At 40.2% G+C, this 21,779-nt stretch overlaps 1 protein-coding gene across 1 annotated transcript in view; it reads left to right on the forward strand.

Annotated features, from left to right (window-relative positions):
• Khdrbs2 (KH RNA binding domain containing, signal transduction associated 2) overlaps positions 1-21,779 on the forward strand; it is a 380,292-nt gene that overhangs the window by 156,889 nt on the left and 201,624 nt on the right. Inside the window, exon 6 of the mRNA XM_033756843.1 lies at positions 10,834-10,980. Within this exon, the coding sequence (XP_033612734.1) occupies positions 10,834-10,980 (147 nt within the window). The remainder of the gene's footprint in view (positions 1-10,833; positions 10,981-21,779) is intronic.

Genomic DNA, 21,779 nt, shown 5'->3' on the forward strand with positions numbered 1-21,779 from the left:
TTTTTTTTTTTTTTTTTTTTTTTTTACTTCATGTTCAGAGATTTGAAAGTTACACCCTAGCATGGACTTTTTTCTCTTTAGTCAAAGATAGAAGGAAATGAGTCCTTTTAATCTGCAGGTTCTTTATTTATGTTTGTTATCCCTGAGGTTTTATATTCTCATGTGGAATTCCTATTATTTACACAGCGGCTTTTTCTAACTTCCATATCATTCATACTTTCTTAATTTTGTTTATTCATAAAAATTCATTTGCATTTAATCTTTCTGGATAAATCTCCTTATTTTGGTCTTTCTCTACTTAATTAACCTGTGAGTGCTGCAGGGAAGGCTGTGGGGAAGTAACGCAAAGTGTGTGGGCTGTGTTAACGGCCAGGTGAGCATTGGTTTGAAGGGTACTGAGGAAATATAATTAAAACTAAAATCTTCACCCAGCCCTGAAATCCTCTCCTCAAAACACATGCAGTACTGAGTGCACATTATCTCAGAATGGGATACATGTAACAGGGAACCCACGGAGGCTGAAAATGAGAGAAATCTAACCTTCACAGAGCTTGCGCTACTACAAGTTTCTGTTCTCAAGACCAAGAGAAAGAGAGTTTGGGTGGTACCATCCACGCACAATGGTGTCACCCATGAATGGCCCTCACTTCACCTGGCAATTGGGGTGACTGTCTGAATTAGCTACTTCACTTTATCCAGAGGAAAAGCACACTTCTCTTTATAACAGGCAAGAGTTTTGTAGCATGGAGTGAGGCACCCTTGGAGGGGCTCCACTCCTTGCACAGAAACTGGGAGACAGGGTTGCTCTCCATGAGAATTTCCATCTCCATTTCAAAGTAAGTTCCCCAGTGCCTTAGAAACACATTTCAGGCCTCAAAAGGAGGAGAAAACACTTACAGTGCTGTTTCCTAATGTGAGTGCTTTGAGAAAAAGGAGGGCAAAGAAGGAACATTCTTACCTTATGTTCAACAGGGAGAATGTTGGCTCTAATTTTTAATTTATATTTATTGTCACGTAGGAAAATGCGTCTTCTAACACCATGAAATTCTTACACCTGCGTTTTTATTTCTTCAACTGCTTCCAAACATTTTTGTTCAAGTATTCTTCCTGCACTTCAGTTGACTTGTGTTCAGATGTTTCGCTTGATTTTCCTCTTATTAACTTTACTAGCTGCTGTTGAAATACAGTGGTGATAAAATCCTTGAAGTGGTGGACAGCAGATGGGTCTGCTCAGACCTATGCTCCTTGATTTCCCTGATTTATCCTGCAGGTGTGCTTGGTCTGCTTGCTGATGTCTTTGGCCTTCAAGTCCAGGAGAGCCATCCACATGCTTGATCCTCCCAGCCAGGGCCCAGACCTCTGTGATCAGGCTCTTCCTCTGGGCTCTTTCTGTCACAACACTGGCTCTGTGGTGCTCTCCAGCAAGCTCCAGCACCATACCATGCCTGCTCCAGAATCCAGAGAGCAGAGAGCGCTTTCTGTTCGAACCGAGAAAGAAGTTGGAGCAGACTTTGAATAAGTTCTTCCCCACATTGCTCTGGTCCCACCTTTAAATGTTCTTATTCTGAAGCAACTGGCTTTCAAACACAGTGTGTGAACACAAATCTCTTGTATTTTAGCTCTCAGGAGGTCTGTGAACCTCTCCATAGTTTGCATTTGGTCAAGATAGTCGCCTTCTTTTCCTTGAAGAATGAAGGGGCCTTCATGCTGCCCAAGATGCACCTCAGGAGAGTTCGAGGCATTGGGCCCCTTTGGGGGGAATCTGGAGCATGGATTTGATTTTCCTAATTTAAGGCGCATACACGGTAGTGATCCCAGGTATTGGCAATACCCGCTTTCTAGATTGAAAATCCCAGACTTTTTCAAAACATCTTTCGTTCCATTGATCTTCTGGTGTGCTGCTCTTTGTGAGCATCATGAGCATGAAGCTTAGTGTGTAACAGCGCGGACCCCCTGGTGTGGCTGACCTTCCTGCGGAACAATGGCTGCCTCGCGCGGTTCGGGCAACGCCAGGACCGAGTAGGATCCGGCTGCAGACTCTGCCTGGGCCTGTACGTACACCGGCTCACGTCAGCGATTTGGGCAGCTCATCTGTAGTGGCTTAAAAGAATTTCCGCATACACCTATTTAAAACTGCTTTTAAATCGGAAATTCAGACAAATACCGTTTGGGCCACAGTATGAATAATAAATGTGTGTTTGTTTGACTTTCTTGATGGTGAAAGCTGCACAGACATTAGACTTATTTATTTCTGAAGAGGATTTATGTTAAAAGGAAGTTCCCTGGGGCATAAGAAGAAAAAGCATGCTAAAAGCACTTCAGTAAATTGTAAATCTGAGGATAAAACATGACAATAATAATTGCTAAAGTAAAAACCAAAGTATAAAACTTACATACACTGTTTTCAACTTTTTCTTTATTCAGGTTATTTCTGTCCTGGAAGAGCTACTCATGGGAGATTAATTGGGATCTTAGGATACATTAACTCTTTTGGTTCATGTATAATTTAGTACCCTATACTGTTTAGGATCTCATTTATTTACTACAATAGCATTCAGTGATTGTGATACACAATTAGTGTCTACTATGTGGTTTCTGTCTCGGTGTCATCAGTTTGCGGGGAAGGAATGAGAAGCCCAAAGCAGTGGAATCACTTGCCCACCCTTGCACATGAGTCAGTGGAAGACCGGGATATTTAAGGGGGCATCATGGTAAATATTTGTAAGGCACATTTTAGGGACTGTATAATGCCCACGTTTAGTTTTTGCAACTATTTCTATTGATGAATTATTAATTTAATTTATGAGTTTTATTGTATTAAACAATGTGTACTTAACAGGAAAATAAAATACCAATAAAATAAAATATTAAACTTTTAATATATATTGAGTGTGTAGAATAAACATCAACATTTTCAGCATCAACTGTTTACCTGCTTTTGACTCTCACAAGTGTCCTACATGTGTGTGTGTGTGTGTGTGTCTGTTGGTTAAACCACCAGTTGATGGTAGTTTATTATATTATCCTGAGCAGACTAAGGCACATAGTGATGCTAATTTTTCCTTATCTTCTCAAAACTTTTGAGCTTTTTAATTTAGAATAATTTTCAAGACTATATTCCCTTAAAGTTATATCTTTAAATTAATAGCTACACCTACATCAAACCTATACAGTCTTGCTTACAACAAATCAATATTTAATTTGAAACTTTTATCATGATCGTCCGTCAAGTGAATTAAATGGTCATAGATAAATATCCATTAATGTAAGTATGTGGTTTGGAGTTATGCAGTGGGAATTCAAACCCCTCACTGAATGACCACAACTAAGTTATTTAGTTCCTCTGTGAGAAAACCTTATTTTCTGAGTAGTATTTGAAATATGCCATGTACTATGGTTGAGGCATATTCTGGTAGAGTTAGATAAGTAGATAAACAGACAGATTGATCTGCATTTCATCTTTTCCTAAAAACCTGAAATTACCTTAATTTAAAAATTAAAAAATGAAGCTTGTGAAGATGCAGTATTTTCAAATACCATAGATAGAAAATATCAGAGCTGTTAATTCAAGCATAGATTTTGTGGACTCCAAAATTCATTTTTTCTTTCTCCTATACTCTGCTACTTACAAAGCCCACTTAAATCCGGGTATGAAGAATACATGGCATGATGTCTGAAAATAGGTAGTGGCTGCCCTACTGTGGGTGCTCAAAAACTGGAGTTGAAATATGACCATTTATCTTGAATTTTCCTGGTAATATTATCACAGCACAGAATCTGTTCAGAAAGTGCTATTTTCTAATGCTAAAGTTTTACGGTTCAGGATGCCTCTGAATGAAAGTCCCAGGTGAGTGTTAAATTTGAAAGTTACGAGAAACTTCAGATATTATCTTGCCTAGTGCTATCTGTTGTTTTTAGTTCACTGAGTTTGCAGAAAACAATCTCTTATCTGATATTTCCTAATATAAAAAGGTCCAGGTGTAGCTGGCCTAGCTGAATGGGTAGCTGAGGGGACTCATTTTGCTGTCCCTGAGGACGCCCGCTTTGAGGACCACTACAGCTCCGAGTAACAACGTTTGCAGTCACCTCTCGGGTTAACACCTCTTCTTTACATGTGAAGGAACTACAGAGCCAGCACAGAACTTCTGCCTCATTTTCACACATGAGCCCTTTTAAGATACATTTTTCTGAGTTCTAGTCCAAGGGCTCTCTGGGACCCAGTATTACACCAGAATGTCTACAGTAGAGCACTGGTTGTGTCTGCTCATAGAATGTTTGAAGTAGTTGTACCTGCATCTAGAGAGGAGCAAACAAACTCCTCAGTTAAGACACAGTTGTTGTTGTTAACACATGACTGTGAATCTCCCACATCAGACCTTTCTCAACATTTGCTAAGAGCAGAGCAACGCTAGGCCAAAGAGCGGGCGCATTACTTATATAGCTGCAGGGTCTCCCCAGATTGGAATGGCCTGCTGAGAACTGGCCTAATGGCCAGTCCCATTGTCCGGGACAAGGCCAGCCACAGAAGAGGTTAGATGAGGAGGGTCTTGTCAAAAGATGTTCAGTTAGCTTTTCTGAGCCACAAAAGTCACAAAAAGCCACAAAAGACGCAAAAGACTTTTGCCATTGTACTTATTTATATAGACTGTGTTTGTGCTTACAGTCACAGAACAAGTGGATGTAGTGCAAACTTCAATTGCATGGTTATTGGCTCACAAGTAAATTATCCTTGGGTATGAGTATGTATTGGGAAGAAAAGCTCTCCTTTTATAACTTGTGTCTAGTGATTGGGGACCCAACAAGACTTCAGAAATGCAAAGCTAGGTGACTACTGTTCTTAATTGGACAAGGTAGGAGCATTTCTTTTACTAGTGTCCCCCTCTGTGTGAGTGTGTGTGTGTGTGTGTGTGTGTATAACTGTAGTTAACACTGTGTATGGAAGGAGATGGGATCCAAACATCAGTCAGGTAGCAAATGATGATCTGTAGTCCAAGGATAATAGTGTGAAGTAGCTTGTTTTCCCTGTATCTTGGTGATCTACATAATGAGCCAGTCTTGTAAGAGTGGTGAATCAGATGTGATGGTATTATTCTGTTTATTTTCACCTTGAAAGTACTAGAGGAAAATTCCAAGTGTAAGAGGAAAGTAGCACAAAAATTATGGATGAAACAAAGTTACATGGTAAAGAAGCAAAGAAGGGGTATGGGAAAAAGAAGGAGGGTTTTTAGAAGTTATTTATCTTGGGTTGTCCCTGTGACCTTGGTTCTGTGTCTTTCTGTGATTGTAAATGTGTCTCTGACATTCATAAATTATTTGACATGTTTGTATATTTTAGAATAATTTAAGAAGTTCTGAGTTTTATTTTCAAGTTGGCACTTGGGAAATCAAGTCACAAAATGGCTGGATTCCACAGCCAAAGCGCAAGGGGACATCTGACCTTGTGTCACATTTGGGGGCATTTGCCTGGCATCATTGGATCTGAGATGAGATACTCAGTTCAAAGCTAGCTTGGCTTCCTATGCCATATAGAATTACATCTAGGAAGTACTGTAAACGTAAGTTCCTCCATTGCATGGACAAACTGCATGGCATATAAAATGGCCCATTATAACCCACGTTTGTTTTAGAAATACAACGTAATCATCTGAGAGACATAGTGCAAACTCAACCTTAAACATTTGGGAGGACTTTTCTGTTTGAAACTGAATATTGTAAACAGAGAGTCAGACAGGAAACTTGAAAATGCTAATTTCACCCAGCACTGATGGGCACTGAGTTACTAATGAATCAGGATGTTTGTGGGGAAAGAAAAGAATATTCATGGCAGACAGGGACTGTGAGTAAAGCCTATAACCTACTGTGGGATACTCTGGAGCAGTACCCACCGCATAGAGCTTGACATTGGGTTATTATGAGACCACTGGCCAGGATCTTTCAGAAGCCAGAGCAAGCTTGGGAAGTCTGGATGGACACACAGTTTTCTTATGCCTGGCTTAATAATCGATACTAGCAGCATCCCCATAGTGCATAAGGACTGGATCTCTGGGATGAGGTTATATGGGGTTAATTCAACTCTCTACATTTACAGTCTGTGTGATTTGTATGTTTCTCTGTGCTGGCTCCCTGTTGTGTAAAGTGTTAGGAATAATATCTAGCCAAAAGTGTAGTTGTATAACCCACAAGAAGCACTTTGCTCTTTAAATAGCTGTTATCAAAGCAATGATACCACAGGTGTTCTTATGTTTCTTCTTCTTCATCATCATCATCATCATCATCATCATCAGTACTTGAAAAAATACACTGGAAGTGTTAGCAGGAGACTTCTTTAAATGTACAGGTAAGGATGCTTAAAAATGCTTAGACTACAGGCTAAGTTTTTCAAGTTTTCTTTAGTGGACAAGCTATTATGAATTAATAAACAAAATAATTGGTAATAAATTATTTCCAGGCAGAAAATTATTTTACAAAAGATAAAATACAATTGTAACTCCTAAGAAAAATATCCTTAAGTATCTGTTTAGCAATGGGATAGAGTCAAGTAAGAATCTATTTTGTGCCATAGACTTTTCTATTAACAAATAATCTGAGGCTCCAACACGGCTAAATAGAGGAGGAGCCATGCTGGAATTCCTCACAGAAAATCATCTAAAACCACAGATAACTGGAAGAAGGCAGGGACTTACATCCTGATGCCAAAGTTAGTCTGAAATAAAAGACTCATAGATCAAATGAAACACAGGCACGGGACTTTATAAAATGCTGGTGCTGCCCACAGGGAGCCCATGGGCACTTCACCTGCGCACAGAGCAGGAGCAGCATTTGGGAAGTTCAGGTGGACTGCAGTAGCGTGAGAAAAAATATTTGCGTGCTGCTCCTCAGACAAAGCACTAATGTCTAGAATATATAAAGAACTCAAAAAAAATCAGATGCCAAAACTTAAAGACCCAATCCAAAAATGGGCATCTGAAATGAACAGACACTCCCCAGATGAAAAAGTAGAAATAGCAAATAAATATATGAAAAAATGTTTGACATCATTGGATATTCAAGAGGTACCAATGAAAACAATGCTGAGATTTCCACCTCACTCCAAAAAGAATGGCTGCAGTCATGAAATCAACCACCAATATCAAATGCTGCCAAGGATGTGGGGAAAAGGAACCCTTCTCCGCTATTGATGGAAATGTAGACAGGTGCAACCACTATGGAAATCAGCATGGAGATGCCTCAAAGAGCTAAGAGCAGAGGTTCCGTTTGACCCAGCTGTTCTCCCTCTTGATATCTTCCCCAAAGAATTAAAACCATCATACCACAGCAATAAATGCATACCCATGATTACAGCAGTACAGTTTGTAAGACCTCAACCTTGGAAACAGCCCAAATGCCCTTCAACTGATGAATGGATAAAGAAGATGGGCTTTTTGAATATAAAGGAGTACTACTGTGCCATAAAGAAGGATGAGCTTGAGACATTTCCAGGTAAATGGATGGGCCTTGAGAGTGTACTGTTAGATGAAATAAATTGGAGATGTGTAAATACACACTTTTTTGTCTTGTGTAAGAAACCAAAAGTGTTAATAAGGACCAAAATATATAATATATATTATGAATAAGAAAATGTGCAATTTGGAAGGGAAACTACGTAGAGGATAGGGGAAATGAAGGAAAGGAAATGAAAAAAGAAGAAAAACCATGGAAACAAAGCTTTTGTACGTGAGGAGAAGAAGAGTTGAAGGGAGGGAAGGGAAATGGGAAAAAAAAAGAGAAGACTCCAGATAGATCCTGCACAGGTACAGTTCCCTATGATGAATACAATCATCATGTAAGGAAAATATGTACGAATAAAGATTTTGAAAGTACCTGCAATAAAATAAAATACGTCTGAGAAAAACTGAACGATTTCACTTTGAGTCGTAACGTTGCCGGACTTGATGTTCCCTCCTGCCTGTTATACTGTGGTGAGCGCCCCCGCGCTGGGGTCTGAAGGTCAGGGTCGAGAGCGTTTCCTAAAGGAAAGAGGAGCTTTTCTGTCAAGACCGAGGCTGAGCGAGCGCGCAGTGCTTCCCGCAGTCACCCATTCTGCCTCTCGAGAGCGCCTGACACCTTGACCCACGCGGTCCACTTGCGCCATTTTGGTTGCATGGAGATCCAGTCTCCACCTGGGGAACTGTTCGTTTCAATTTACCCTCAGGATTCTTCTAACTTTTCTTATTTTTTCATCTTTTCCCTTACTCTTTTGCTTTATGTCTCTTGCCGTGTCTCGTGTAAACCTCCATGCACTGTGACCTTTGTTATTAAACAGGCAGAAGATCAAGGGATGGATTGGATTTGGGCATCCGTGAGCCCCGAGAGGGTCAAAGAAAGTACCTACAACAAAATGAAATACGTCTGAGGGGAAGTCCTTGCTCTCACTCTCTTGGTGTGAGCAGAGACCCACGGTTCAGTCAGACTCACTGCAACACTGCCGGGCCACGTTCCGGTCTGATTCCCGTTCTCCCTCAGTGCCTGGTGCAGGGCGCAGAGACGACCTCACTAGCTCGGGCGCGGCAAGGACTCCTTACCTCGGACCCCGCTGCTCCAGGCGGGCCACCGCCTGGACACAAGGTTCATGCCCCAGCCAGACCTAAAGAGAAAGAAATTTCCACAGCCCTTATGCGTGTGTTGACTCTCACAAGTGCTGCTCCTCCTCTCCAAACTGAGAGTTGGCCTGAGAAGATCCCTAAAGTAAAAATTCCTAGTCTGAGATGGAAAGTGTTTTCAGGGAAATAGCGAGGGGCCGATAGTTCCCACTCCTAAATTGGAGATGGTGAAGGGCGTATATCCCCGATACAGGTGATACCGGTACATGCACACAGATACCAATATAGAAGGTACAGATGCAGACACAGGCACAGCTCTCGCTAGATATAGATCAGATGTAGATGATATGAGGTAGAGATACAGGTACAGATACAGGCATAGATGATAGAGATGCATAGATACAGACAGACATACACCGAGACAGATAGATGGCTACGTAGACAAACAGACAGACAGGTATCTGGGAACCTTCCGTGTCTTTTGTGAGTCGTATTTTAGAACACTACACATTTCTGATCAGATTCCATAGTCACACAGGGGACACATGAAATCAGGAGCGAGTTTGTTTTCATTCACCCAGTTTAAGTCTACTCATGTCACTCTTCTGTTTAACTCATCCATAAAAACATACAACTAAGAATTACTCATTTTTACCCATTGAAATTTAGCAATATGACTGCTGGTTGTTTCACTGATAAATATTGGGGTAAAAATGTTAAGTATTTTTACTTTTGAAATTCATTTTTTATTTTATAAAAAAATTAAAACTTCATAACAAAATGGGAATAAAAATAGATAATAGACTGGCATCCTTATTTTCAAAGTAGTTACTCAGAGTACAAGACATCCGCAAAAGTTGCTGTCTAAGAAGGAGGAAACAGATATTAGCACAAAACTTTGTTTTCAATGAACTAAGAAAAACTAGTAGCGAAATGAAGCAAATGTGTCATATATACTGAAATGTTTTTGAAAAATTGAATACGTAATTCTGAACCTCCTCCACACTTGCATATATGTAAGCTTTGAGCTTCTCCTAGATGAGAAGCCAGGAGATAGTGAAGCTCATGTCCCACTTACGTCCAGCATTGTGTTCTCGAGTTGTATCCACCCACTCGAACATGCCTCACTCACCCTTCTTTATGCTATAGCAATATTCCATGGTGTGTAAGACTACATTCGCCTCGTCCATCATCTGCTGGTGGACGCGTGTGCTGTTTCCAAGATTTAACTGTAGTAAATGTGGGTATGGATATATCCCTGTAAAAGATGACTTTAACTATCTTGGGAAAATATCTAGAAGGGGAATAGATGTGTCAAAAGGAATTACTATTTTTAGTTTTTTGAGGAATCACCACACTTTTTTTAACTTTAACTACTTTTTTTCCATTAAAATTTTTAAAAATAGAGATGAGCTGACTGTTCTGAATACCAGCTTTGCCGAAGCTGTTTAAGGCTTCTAACTGTGCGTATAGACAGAGTTGCTGTGAGTAGCGTGATACGTGTGAGACTCTTGGCCCACATGAATGAAGTGCACACCCCGTAGGCTGACCTGCTGTGCACTTGTGCTGAGTTCTCCAGGCTCCACAGCACGGCCCCCAAACTGTAACAACCTCAGCCTGTGAAGGGTACTCTTGCTGAAGCAGCACCCTGGGTAGCCCTTGCAGAATGATGCAGCCTAGGTTCAACCTCCATCCTAAGAGCGTAACCCTGTGGGCCAGAACGAGGCAGCCAGCAGAGTGAGGCTCGGTGGCACCTCTTGGGGACGGGCTGGGAGATGACGCCTGGTTTGGTGCTCGCTGACCATTTCATTAAGGCAGCTTATGAGCAAGGAACCTACACACTCTCAAAAAGTGGCTGGGCAGTCCCGATTCTCTTAAAGAACACAGTGATAATCTCTTGCTTGTAATCTGTAAACTAGTACACATCAGAGACAAACTAATCCTTTCCTTCCCGATATAAATGTACATTGAAGGGTTCGTGGGGTTTCTGTGACTTACTGGCAGAAGTTCAGCATTTTCATTCATTGGTTAAAGCTTGCTGTAGATAATAATTATGCCAATGTTTTTAAATCATTCAAACGGTCAAAAATGATTTTTAAATCTTGAAATGGCTTAGGGCAGGTTTTTACTTCTTAAAGGGTTTCTTTCTGCTTATGGAAAATTTTCTTGGATTACGTTCTTCCATCATAGACTCGTAAATGTTGAATGAGTGCAAGACAGGTGGATATATTGCTAAAAATAACCTCTTTCACAGGAAGAAGAACTAAGGAAGAGCGGGGAAGCTAAATATGCCCACTTGAGTGATGAACTTCACGTACTAATTGAAGTGTTTGCTCCACCTGGGGAAGCCTATTCACGCATGAGTCACGCATTGGACGAGATTAAAAAGTTCCTGGTTCCTGTAAGTGTGTTCCACTTCTTACAGAGGTGCTTCTCAGCAGTTTTGGTTTTGAAATATGCCTTTGATCCTCACTGCCTTTTTAGTAAGAAACCCATATTGCAAGTTAATTATATACCCACAAGGTTGATACAAAGCTGCAATGATTAGCATATAAAAATCACTTAGCATGATGCATGCCGTGTCCTCATGCACTGCTGCTTTGACACATGTACGTGTAGATGTTGTGTAGGTCTTCTTTGTGTCTTAATCACCTCATATGTATTTTTGGTAATTTACAGTTAAGATAGGAAACACTTGCAAGTATAGTAGAGAGGGAAAGAGATTTGATATATAATTTATTTTAAATGATTCGGTGTAGTTATATGATAGTATGCCAGGTGCTGGCTCATTATAAGATAGAGTGTAAAATAACCAAAACTAATAGAGCTAGGCATTTGACAAGTTCAAGCGAAATTAAAAAAATAAACTCACTGCACCTTGTGAGAAAAACAGAATGTTCATTTAGAAAGACAGCAAATTCAGAGTTACAAATGGAGTAGAATCCATGGGTTTTCTAAGAAACAGAAAAAGATTAGATGAGTGAAGTTCCCTAAGGGTTCATACTTCAGCGTTCTAGGAAGAGGTCATTCCAATAGGAATCCTGGCTTCAGGTTTAGAGCCGCAAATAAAATATTGAGAAGAAGTGCTAAGTAGTTTTCTGGGGTGTCTGGACAGAAGTGCTCAGCAGAGAAAATGAGTGGCAAAGATTAATCAACAAAATGAAGAAACTGGATAGTTAAAATAAGCAATAAACACGTAGGCAACAGGTAAGATTGACTGGCAGTGATTTGTAGATGTAAAGAAAGAAAAATCAGAGAATTTCCAGAATTTAAAAGCATCAAGATCTAGCTACATGATTTATATGCCCATCTTAGAATTTAATTTTTGTCAAGAGGATGTAGAATAATCCCACGCCGATCTGAGTATTCTTAACTGCTCTTAATTTTTGCACAAGCTATTATCTGATGCTCGTCTGAAACCTTCTCAAAATAGATTCCTTATTTCTTAAGGGTACAGGTGCTATTTTCCCTCTTCCTTTTGCCTTCTAACTAAATTCCTAGTGCTGTGCTGAGTAAGGAGTTTTGCTATATTTAGTTCAGACCAGACCTTTGGTGATACTCGTAGGACAGTGTAAAGCTCAGACTGCTTCAATTTCAGACTCATCTCCTGGCTGTAGTGAAGTCATTTAAATTCACAGAGCTTCAACATTTTCATCTTTAAAATGAAGATAATTACAATTGACTGAATTCTATCCAGTTATTGTGAATATTAAATAGGATAATGCACATAAAAGGACTTAGAACATTACAAAGCCCTATATAAAGGATTTTTAAAAATCTAATTTATTGTTACAGTAGATGGATGTAGAGTGATTTTTGATGCAAAATGTGTAAGACAAGATAGTATTTCATTCTAAGTGTCAATAACATACCTGGATTTCTCCTCCCCTGGGTCCATGGGTGTGAGACTGGGCTGCCAGGGTCCCCCTTGGTGGACGCCTTATCACCATTATTTTGCCTAACCTGATATTTATCTGTCAGACTGATGGACTAGCCAAACAAATCCAGCAAGACTTCTGCAGAGCAATTAAATAAGTATCTGGGTCCCATTTAGGGAAGTGTGCCCCCAAGTCAAGATGCACCCTCGATACAGATCCCAGTGGAGTACAGTAACCTCACCTTAGCTTCAGTGACCTTTCCTACTTCTAGAGCTGTGTGATTTTGATGCTGCCCCTCTGACTGCTCCCTCATGGGCAGAAGACCTCTGGCTTCCTCCACCTAACACACCATGCTCACTGTTTACCATGGCCCCTGAAGTCTTCTCCAAGGTCCTGACACAGCTCTGTCCTGATCACTCAAGCATCACGTCAAATATTAGCTCTGCAGGAAATTCTTCCCCACCTGTGCAGTCTACAGTAGCTGCCTCGATTACCTCCTAGCATATAATCCTGTTACATTACTCACTGATCACCCATCCAACATATGAGTGTGTTGTCCCATTACCCCTGACCCATCCTCACTTTAATTTTCCTATTCATTTTCCTTAGGGATATATATTATATTCCTGGCAGGAAACCAACAATAATATATATGTATGTGTATGTATACATGTGTGTGTATGTGTGTATAGGATATATATACACACACATACACATATATATACACACACAGAAATGTCATGAGGGTACTGGTGCCTTCTCAAGGTTATGTTTATTTATTTTGCTATCACCAAAAGTCTTTCTACCTGATAATGTTTTCCCATCTGCTTGCTTGCTTCAGCACCAAGCAAAGGATGATTATTTGTCCATTTCACCCATCTACAGAGCCATGAGGATCCAAAACTAAAATGCCTTTTTTTTGTATTATTGAAAAATCACTTGGTAATCCAGGTTCCTTCTGATATAAACTTTAATGTTCACAGAATTCCATTAGTGTCTAGGATCAGGACCAATACCATACGTAGAACAACACTGAAGTCTGGTGTCAAGTAGGACCCTGAAACTCCGCTGGCATCCTGTTTCTTTCCAAACTGAGTGTCTTTGTACCTCATTACTCCTCTGTATGATGCAGAATGTACCCAGCTTCTATGTCCAGGGTTTGTAATCATCTAAGAGTACCAACTGTAGCATCTACAATTCCTCATGAAATGAACAAATGACTTAGAAGGTTGGAAACCAACAGAACTTTCAGCACTTAGATGAATTGTTCAAGACAAAGTATTATTTGCAAATTCAGATTGGAGTCTTGTTCAAACAAGTACAGTAGCAGGTCAATGAAACAGCATTAATTTGAAGAGTGCCAATTTTAAATATATAATACTTCAAACAAGAGTGGTATTAAATTTTCTCTTACATTTCTGCTTGTATATAAAATATTGATTAGGACTGTTAACAAATTGCTCGGTGAATAATGACAAAAGGGATATAAAACTGTAAGTTAATATGTGTCAGTAATGTTAGCATACTTCTCTCCCCTTCAGATAGATGTATAAGCACATCGGCAGCATGTGTCCCACTGTTCCTCTCTTACAGATCTGGCCCAGGATTGTTGTGTGTGCTTATACAGGTGTGTTTTGATGGGGCACCTTAGTACCTGAATACAATTCCCTTTCTCTAACCCAAGCCCAAACATTTCTTCAAAGTAATGACAATGCTTTATCTTCCTAAATACACACTCTTATTAAACTGAATTACAAAGTTTGACTAATACTTAATAACTTAATACTTTTTATCTTTATAAAAACAATACATTGTCCCATGAATGGAAATCATGAAGCATTAGCAGAACTTTGCTCATTGAATATGTACATATGATGACCAGGGAGGTTCCATGCTGTCAGGACTTTAGGATCAGTGCAAAGTACCAGAGAGAATGTCCTGTTACCTTCTCTACGACCTGTGAAGCGGACAGTGTGGCTCAGTGGTAGATCACTTACCTGGCACACATGAAGTTCCAAGTTTGATCTCCAGCACATCCAAGGGAAAAAAAGAAAAGAAAACAAAAGATTCCAATAGCTCTGTTGTTGATGTAATTGAGATTACAACACCACTTTATTGAGCCCTACTGGTCTCACCAATAGATAATAGATAGCATTTTAATATCATCAAGTTGACAGAACTTGAAAAATTTTGTCATGCCTAGCTTAAGATTCTAATGACCACCACTAGAGAATCATATAATTTAAAGAAAAGTGGATAGATAGATAGATGATAGATTTTGAGACATGTGTTACTTATACATTATGTAAAGTTGTATGTGTGTGTATCCTTTACTAGTTTCATCTCTAAGACTTTACCAGGGATTGAACTCGAGTCCTTGCACTTGCAAGGCAGGCCACCGAACCACTGAACTAAATCCCCAGCCCTCATCTATAAGACTTTTAAGTCAATTCAACACAGGAAGAAAACTATACATAAGTCCGGGTTCCTTCTTTCTTTCACTGTGTAGAACATGTGTCTTATTGGTAGCCATAATTCTTCAAATGGTACATTCAGGGCACATTATTTCCCTGTATTAGTTACTTTTCTTGTTGCGGAGACAAAATACTCAACACCCAAAGTTAAAGGAGAAGAGGTTTACTTAGCTCACTGTTTGTGAGGTTTCAGTTTGTAGTTGGCTGGCCCCAAGGCAGAGCTGCAAGGCAGAGAGGCATCATGGGGTAGAAATTGTTCATGGCAAGAAAAAGGCAGCAAGGCAAGCACCGAGCCACAAATGACAATAGCAGCTTCTCTCCGCCCCTTTTATATTTCATCTAGGATAGTTGCCAAAACAATCAGTTGACTAATTTAGTAACCCCACATATTTAATCCCAGCATCACACACTCTAGATCCAGCCACCTCTAAGAAAGCCCCAGCTATGACAGCTTGAAGCTTGGAGGGACATCTAGACAGAAGCCACAGCATTCCCTTTTGAGTTTTTAGAAATGTATTTTTTGTTTGTTTGTTTTTTGAAACAGGGTCTCACTATGTAGTTGAGACTGACCTGGAACTCACTATGTAGCCCAGGCTGGTCTCGAACTCACAGTGATCCTCCTGCCTCAGCCTTCCGAGTGCTGGGATTACAAGCATGAGGCACCACACCCAGCCAGAAATGTATAAAGAAAATCACCAAGAGTTTGACTATAGAGGAGAAGTAAAAATTTTTTCTTCTTTGTCGTAAAAGATGGAGAACATTCTTGCATTGTAGTCTTCAAAAAATATAATTCTAGCTCTGAAACAGGAAAATGACACTGATTGCTAATAATAATCATACAGGAAAGTAACTAGATATAAGGACAATACAAAGGAAAGCACATTTTTTCAGACTAGAAGATTGAGGAAGATCTAGACTTTTATGTGATGAAATTTTTAAATAAAATTTTGGAAGATTGTTTTCTAAGTTACTTTCTTCTTGGTGAGACAAAATACCCAACACCCAAAGTTAAAGGGAGAGAGATTTATTTTGCTCACATTCTGTAGAGGTTTTAGTTCATAGCTGACTGTCTCCAAGGTAGGGTGCATGAGAGGGGCGTTGCAGAACAGAAACAGTTCATGGAAGGGAGAAGGCAGGAAGACAGGAAAATAACAAAGTAGCAAGAAGAAAGCAACAAGCAGTGACAATGCTTATATTCTACCCAGATAGCCACCCTTAGAGAGAGCAGCACTCACACCCAGGGTGGGGCACCCTTAATCCAAGCATCACACTATGGGTCAACCCCAGCATCACACACTTGATCCAGTCACGTCTGAAAAGCTCTACCTGTGACCACATGAGGCCTTGCTGGGACATCTAGACACAGCCATAACAATGATAAGTATAAAAATGCAGCTAAGTGCCCATCAGCAGATGAATGGGTAAAGAAAATGTGCTACAGCTTAAAAATAAATAAATGATACATTTCAGTACAGTGAGAAGGGAAGCACAGCGCATGGCCTGGGAGTCATTCCTTCAGTGTGTGGATGTTAAAATGTTTCAGGAATTTCCTCACACTGCTATCCTGAAAACCAATTAATTCCTTTTCTTTTTTGTAATTAATCAATCCTAATAGTGTGGCACCTCATGGAAGTCAGCACAAACTGCATGAATTTATGTAATTGTTACTTGCTCAGAAATGTTCCTGAGCTGCTGTAGCACAGTGATCACATTCAGATTTTATTGAAGAAATTCATAATCACCTAATATTGAGCATTTCTTACTTGAGAAGTAGCACTGGATAATAAAGACTCATGACTGACTACACAGCTGGAACTCTGAGACCACCGCTAGTAAGGGTATTCTCTGCCTGTCTAAATTCAAGTCCACTCCAGCATTGCTAATTGATTGGCATAACCTGGCAGTCAGAGGAGAAAAGTAATGAATAATTACTTGAATGCAATTTTCCCACAAAGACTAATCCAAGTTTCTTTCACTCCTGGTCAGTGCAGATGATCAAATGCTTACTGCACAGCCATGGGCCAGATCACAAGTGCCAGTTAGGGTGTCGGAGTGTGCTGGACACCCAAGGAAGCCGTTTGTCACTGATTTCCTCTGGTCTCACCATGGGAGCTCTGAGGTCTCCCAGGCTACTCTTTGTGAGCATTTTGATTGCTTTTCAAATGCCCAGAATCACTTATCATTTCTCCCAGCACCCTAGTTTCACCTTGATGAGTTACTTCTTCACCAATAGCTCATTCTATAATCAAAAGAACTGCTTTTGCAATTCTAAAAATCCTGCAGTCCTTCACACTTGGGCTTAGCAGCATTCCTAAACCGTTATCCGCGTGGTCAGAGATCTGTAGATCCTCAGGAGACATGGTTGATAGCTAAAGCAAGAATTTTACCTCTCCAGTTTATCAAATTCTCATATAAGACAATTATGGAGTATTAAATATAAAATTTACAGCTGGGTGTGGTGGTGCATGCCTGTAATCCCAGCACTCGGGAGATTAAGGCAGGAGGATTGCTCTGAATTCGAGACCAACCTGGGCTACATAGTGAGTTTCAATTCAATCTCAACTACATAGTGAGACCCTGTCTCAAAAAATAACAAAAACAACAAAAAAGGAGATATAATCAAAGATGACTGTCAGGACGGTTGTCATGACTAAGCAAAATAAAGGTCAGTCAGATACTAAGTAATGCATGTTCTACCTGTATTAGGAACATAATGGACAGATGCTCAATATTGACCTGTATAATGACTGGAAGTGAAAGCAGCTTAAAAATTAAAGATTATTAAAGAATTTGGTACAAAAAGACGAATGCAGGGCAGAAAGTGAGTCAGTAATCAGAATCTGTCAAGTAAATTGTTCAGTAAATTTTAACTGCGTGAATAAGTAGAAATAAGTAAAATAAATTGTACCAGTAATAAACTGTTCTAATAGTAAAATAAACTGTACTAATTAATGCACCAGATATATTCTGATTCTAAGAATATGGGTCATACTGTGACTGTACTGGTAGAATTCAAGACCCAGAAAATTGTTTCCAAAGTTTAAAAGATAAAGATTATAAAGAATTATTTGAAATACACTGTGATGAGAGACCAGCTCGGGTGAGTGTTTGCTTAAATAAGGATGACGATGAAGACAGTAGACGAGTGGTGAAACACAAAGCGATTTTTTTTTTTTTTTTAGTGTAAAGAAAAATCAACTGCTGTCAAAGAGTTAACTGTCCAGAAAGAGTGAACTTTCTGCTAAGGGAGAAGGAGATGGAGAGTTTGATGGGCTGCCTGAGGCTGTGCATTGGACAACCCAGAGTCCAAGATTCAGTTTCCTACTGAGAAATGGAAATTGAAACTAGAAAAACTTAAGAGCATAACATTTTAAAATAGCTATTTTGCAGAATCATATATTACTGAAACTTGTCTTCAGTTTCTGTTCCAGCAATTAGTTCTTGATCTTTAAGCAACTAATTTTGCAGCCACCTGAGATGCGGTGTGAACTTACTTCAAAGTCGCCTCCCTTGATTGACTGATTGCATTTTAATGCTCAGAAGCTGCTTTCCACAAGCTCAGTAAAAGGCAAGCAGGGACTCCTGCTCGCATTTAACCTGGGACAAGGACAGGAGACACATCTGCACCCTCTCCTTCCTGCCTGTTCCCTCTGGAGCAAGGACCCGTGAACACGAACCGAAACCCCGGCGGGCCTTCCTTCCTTTGTATTTTGTACTTAACTTGATACAAACAGCAGTTGGTTCTATTTTCCTGTAAACACTGTCACTTTGCTAAAAAGTTTTATTGCTGAGGAATGAGCCCAGGGCCGCACACATGCTAGGCAAGCTCTGTACTGCTGAACTGCACCTCAGGTCACCCCTTTTTAGACTCTTAGTCCCAGCATGAGTACACAGCACAGGTTCCACTCCTTCTGCAAAAGAAGTCTTAATTAGGCAATTCGGGTTTTAATAAGCCTAGTTATTTTCAAATTAGAACTTTAGTTTAAAATTAAACCAAAGCGCTGTCTCCCCTCCCTGGATTTAGGAATCTAAGGTGTGGGAAATAGCAGTGGGAAGAGGGGGTGGCCCCAGCTCGCCTCACCTGTGCACACCTGGCAGGGGCCACGCCCAGCTCTGTGCACATGCGCATGCAGCAGAGCCTCCCTTTACCTGATAGGTCCCTGATAATTCCTTGTCATTAACAGACAATTCTGAGGGAAATACTAAGATCAGAATGTTTGAAGTAGGGAAAATTAAAACACTGATGGCATACCTGTACTCACAATGTAGGCTTGCTTTGGGGAGGGGGCAGTGACACTTTTGGGATGCTGGGCCGAGGGCATTCCGGGGAGGCTCCTTGTCCACTCTGGGGTCTGTGGTCCCCATGACCCACAGGGTCCTCCGCTGGAGGAGGGCGCTGAGGCCGCAGCGGGAGGAGCACAGTGCACAAAAGGGCCTGGCTTTCCTGCCCTGATTTACTAATTTAGTGTGGACACTAGGTTATAAAGAAGAACGCGCTATCTAATGTCTACCTACTTAGATGACAGGCTGCTCACAAGTGACGCAAGCTAGACTTGGATAAAACAGAAAATGTCATTTTCACCTGTTTGAGCATGATGTTTGTGAATGGCGATTTGGGTTTGTTTTGGAGATGAATTTGGTCAATAATTACAAGAGAATAATAATAATTCACTCTTATAAGTGCAGATGTTACAGATAATTTTTAAAGCCCATCTTCAAATCCTGTTGTTATGCTGAGATTTCTTTTGCAGATTATATCTTTTGTGTTTTTGTAGCTATTCTTAGTTTTTCATATGAAATGGCAAAAATAAGACAGGAAAGGCTAACCTACTAATATTTAACTAAAATATATGGTATTTGGGAGTGCATCCTGCTATCCAAATTAGAAGGTATTTTGTTCCATAAAGGAGACCAGGGATTTCTGGATTTTGTTGATGTGTTGTTGTTCTAACATTAAGAAAATGACTTAAGCTCCTGTGAAGTGAATACTTAATGTGATGAGGTTTTTAAAATATATTTGAAACAGACTGAAAGCACAGTCACTTTTAACTAGTTAGCTCTTTGTATGATTTATGCAATAGGAGGGTTTTCCAAATGTCTCAGCCCAGGAACCTGGGATAAAATGTGAATTATTGACAGGCTGTTTGCATACGTCAGTTGTCAGGGCTGAAGCACTGTCCACGCATGAAGAGACCCAGCACTTGCTCGATGTCTCTGTACTTGATGAGCTGATGGTGATTTCTCAAATCTTATTTACTTTTAGATTGCTGCCTGTCTCAGATATCCGTTGTCCACGCTCTTTATTAAAATGTGGGGATGTAGGTCTTGACAGCTATGATCTGGACATTTAAATTTGTCTTATAATGACATTGAATGAGTTGTAGAATTCTAAGAAACTCTGGTTTGTTTCAGTCACTTCTCTCATCTGAAACTTCACATTGTCCAACCAGTCTTTGTGTTTCTGTCAAAACAAGTTTGAAGCTGACCCGCTCTCATAATAACTTGGGCCAGGCTCACTGGCCTTGTGTGATATCCAAGGCACCTCGGGGGAGACAAAGCACTACCCTATTTCCTCAAGATGAGTTACATTTCACCCCTCTTCTGCCCTTTGCTTCTCATTTATAATAGTCCTATTTGACAAATTTGAAAGTCTTTACAAAGATAATTTAAAAGTGAGAATAAATACTGTAATCAAAGTGTAATTATTTGAAAAGTGAAAGGAGAAACTATCGCCAATTGCCAGTAAAAGGTATGTAAAGACGCCTTAAATATGCAATAGACATAACTACAGTATGGATAGGGTTTCGGCTACAGCTATTCCTCCACAAAGTGCAGACACCATTTTATCCCAAAGATATTTTAAATGCAGGAGAGACCCACTGTGCGAATCGTATCCTTTATGTAAAGGAGCACAGAGTTGTTAGGGTGAACAGCTTGCTGGTAAGTGTGGAAGTCTGTGAGACAGTGGGAGCAAACCTTTCTGAAGAATGCAGATGCCCAGATAGAAACACAGCAGCACACAGGTCAGCCTCACGTGGATACCATCATCAACCTCGTGATCCTGTGGATGAGGGCAATACCACTTCCAAAATTCCTTATTTTGATACCTGCCACCCTAGCATCAAGTTCATGCCTTTTTGTCAGAGAAATGTTTTCTGTACAAAAGCTTTTATTGTGCCTATGTGGACTCACTCTTAGGTAGTTGGAAGGAATAGTTAAGCTCAGAACAATTGATAAATTTGTAAGGTGGTTTAAATGATAATGTTTGGGAAAAATACTTGAAAATGTATTATTTTCTGGGAAACCCCCCAGGGAGTTTTCTGAACCATCAAGCTCCAAAAGGGGAAATTTGAAAACCACTAGTACAACCATTTCCAAAGACAGAAGCCACTGATAAAATCATTTCCACTGAGGATATGAAAAGCAGCATGGTTACCTGAATAGCTTATAGTTAAACATCAAGAGCAGGGGCAGCTCCTCCTCTGGGAAACTGCAAAAAGAAGGCTGAGTTGCTGAGAAATCACCAAGTCTGTCCTGCAGAGAATCAAAGCAGCTGCTTGATTGTAGCTGTGGCCCTGTAATTCAGTGTTAGGCTCCTCCATGTTTAGAGCACCATAGAATTCTTATTCCTTGTCAAGTAATAGCTTATAGTTAAACATCAAGAGCAGGGGCAGCTCCTCCTCTGGGAAACTGCAAAAAGAAGGCTGAGTTGCTGAGAAATCACCAAGTCTGTCCTGCAGAGAATCAAAGCAGCTGCTTGATTGTAGCTGTGGCCCTGTAATTCAGTGTTAGGCTCCTCCATGTTTAGAGCACCATAGAATTCTTATTCCTTGTCAAGTAATAAGAGG

The sequence above is a fragment of the Fukomys damarensis genome, unplaced genomic scaffold, assembly GCF_012274545.1.
Source record: "Fukomys damarensis isolate Sample0158 unplaced genomic scaffold, DMR_v1.0_HiC HiC_scaffold_27, whole genome shotgun sequence".
Classification (NCBI taxonomy): domain Eukaryota; kingdom Metazoa; phylum Chordata; class Mammalia; order Rodentia; family Bathyergidae; genus Fukomys; species Fukomys damarensis.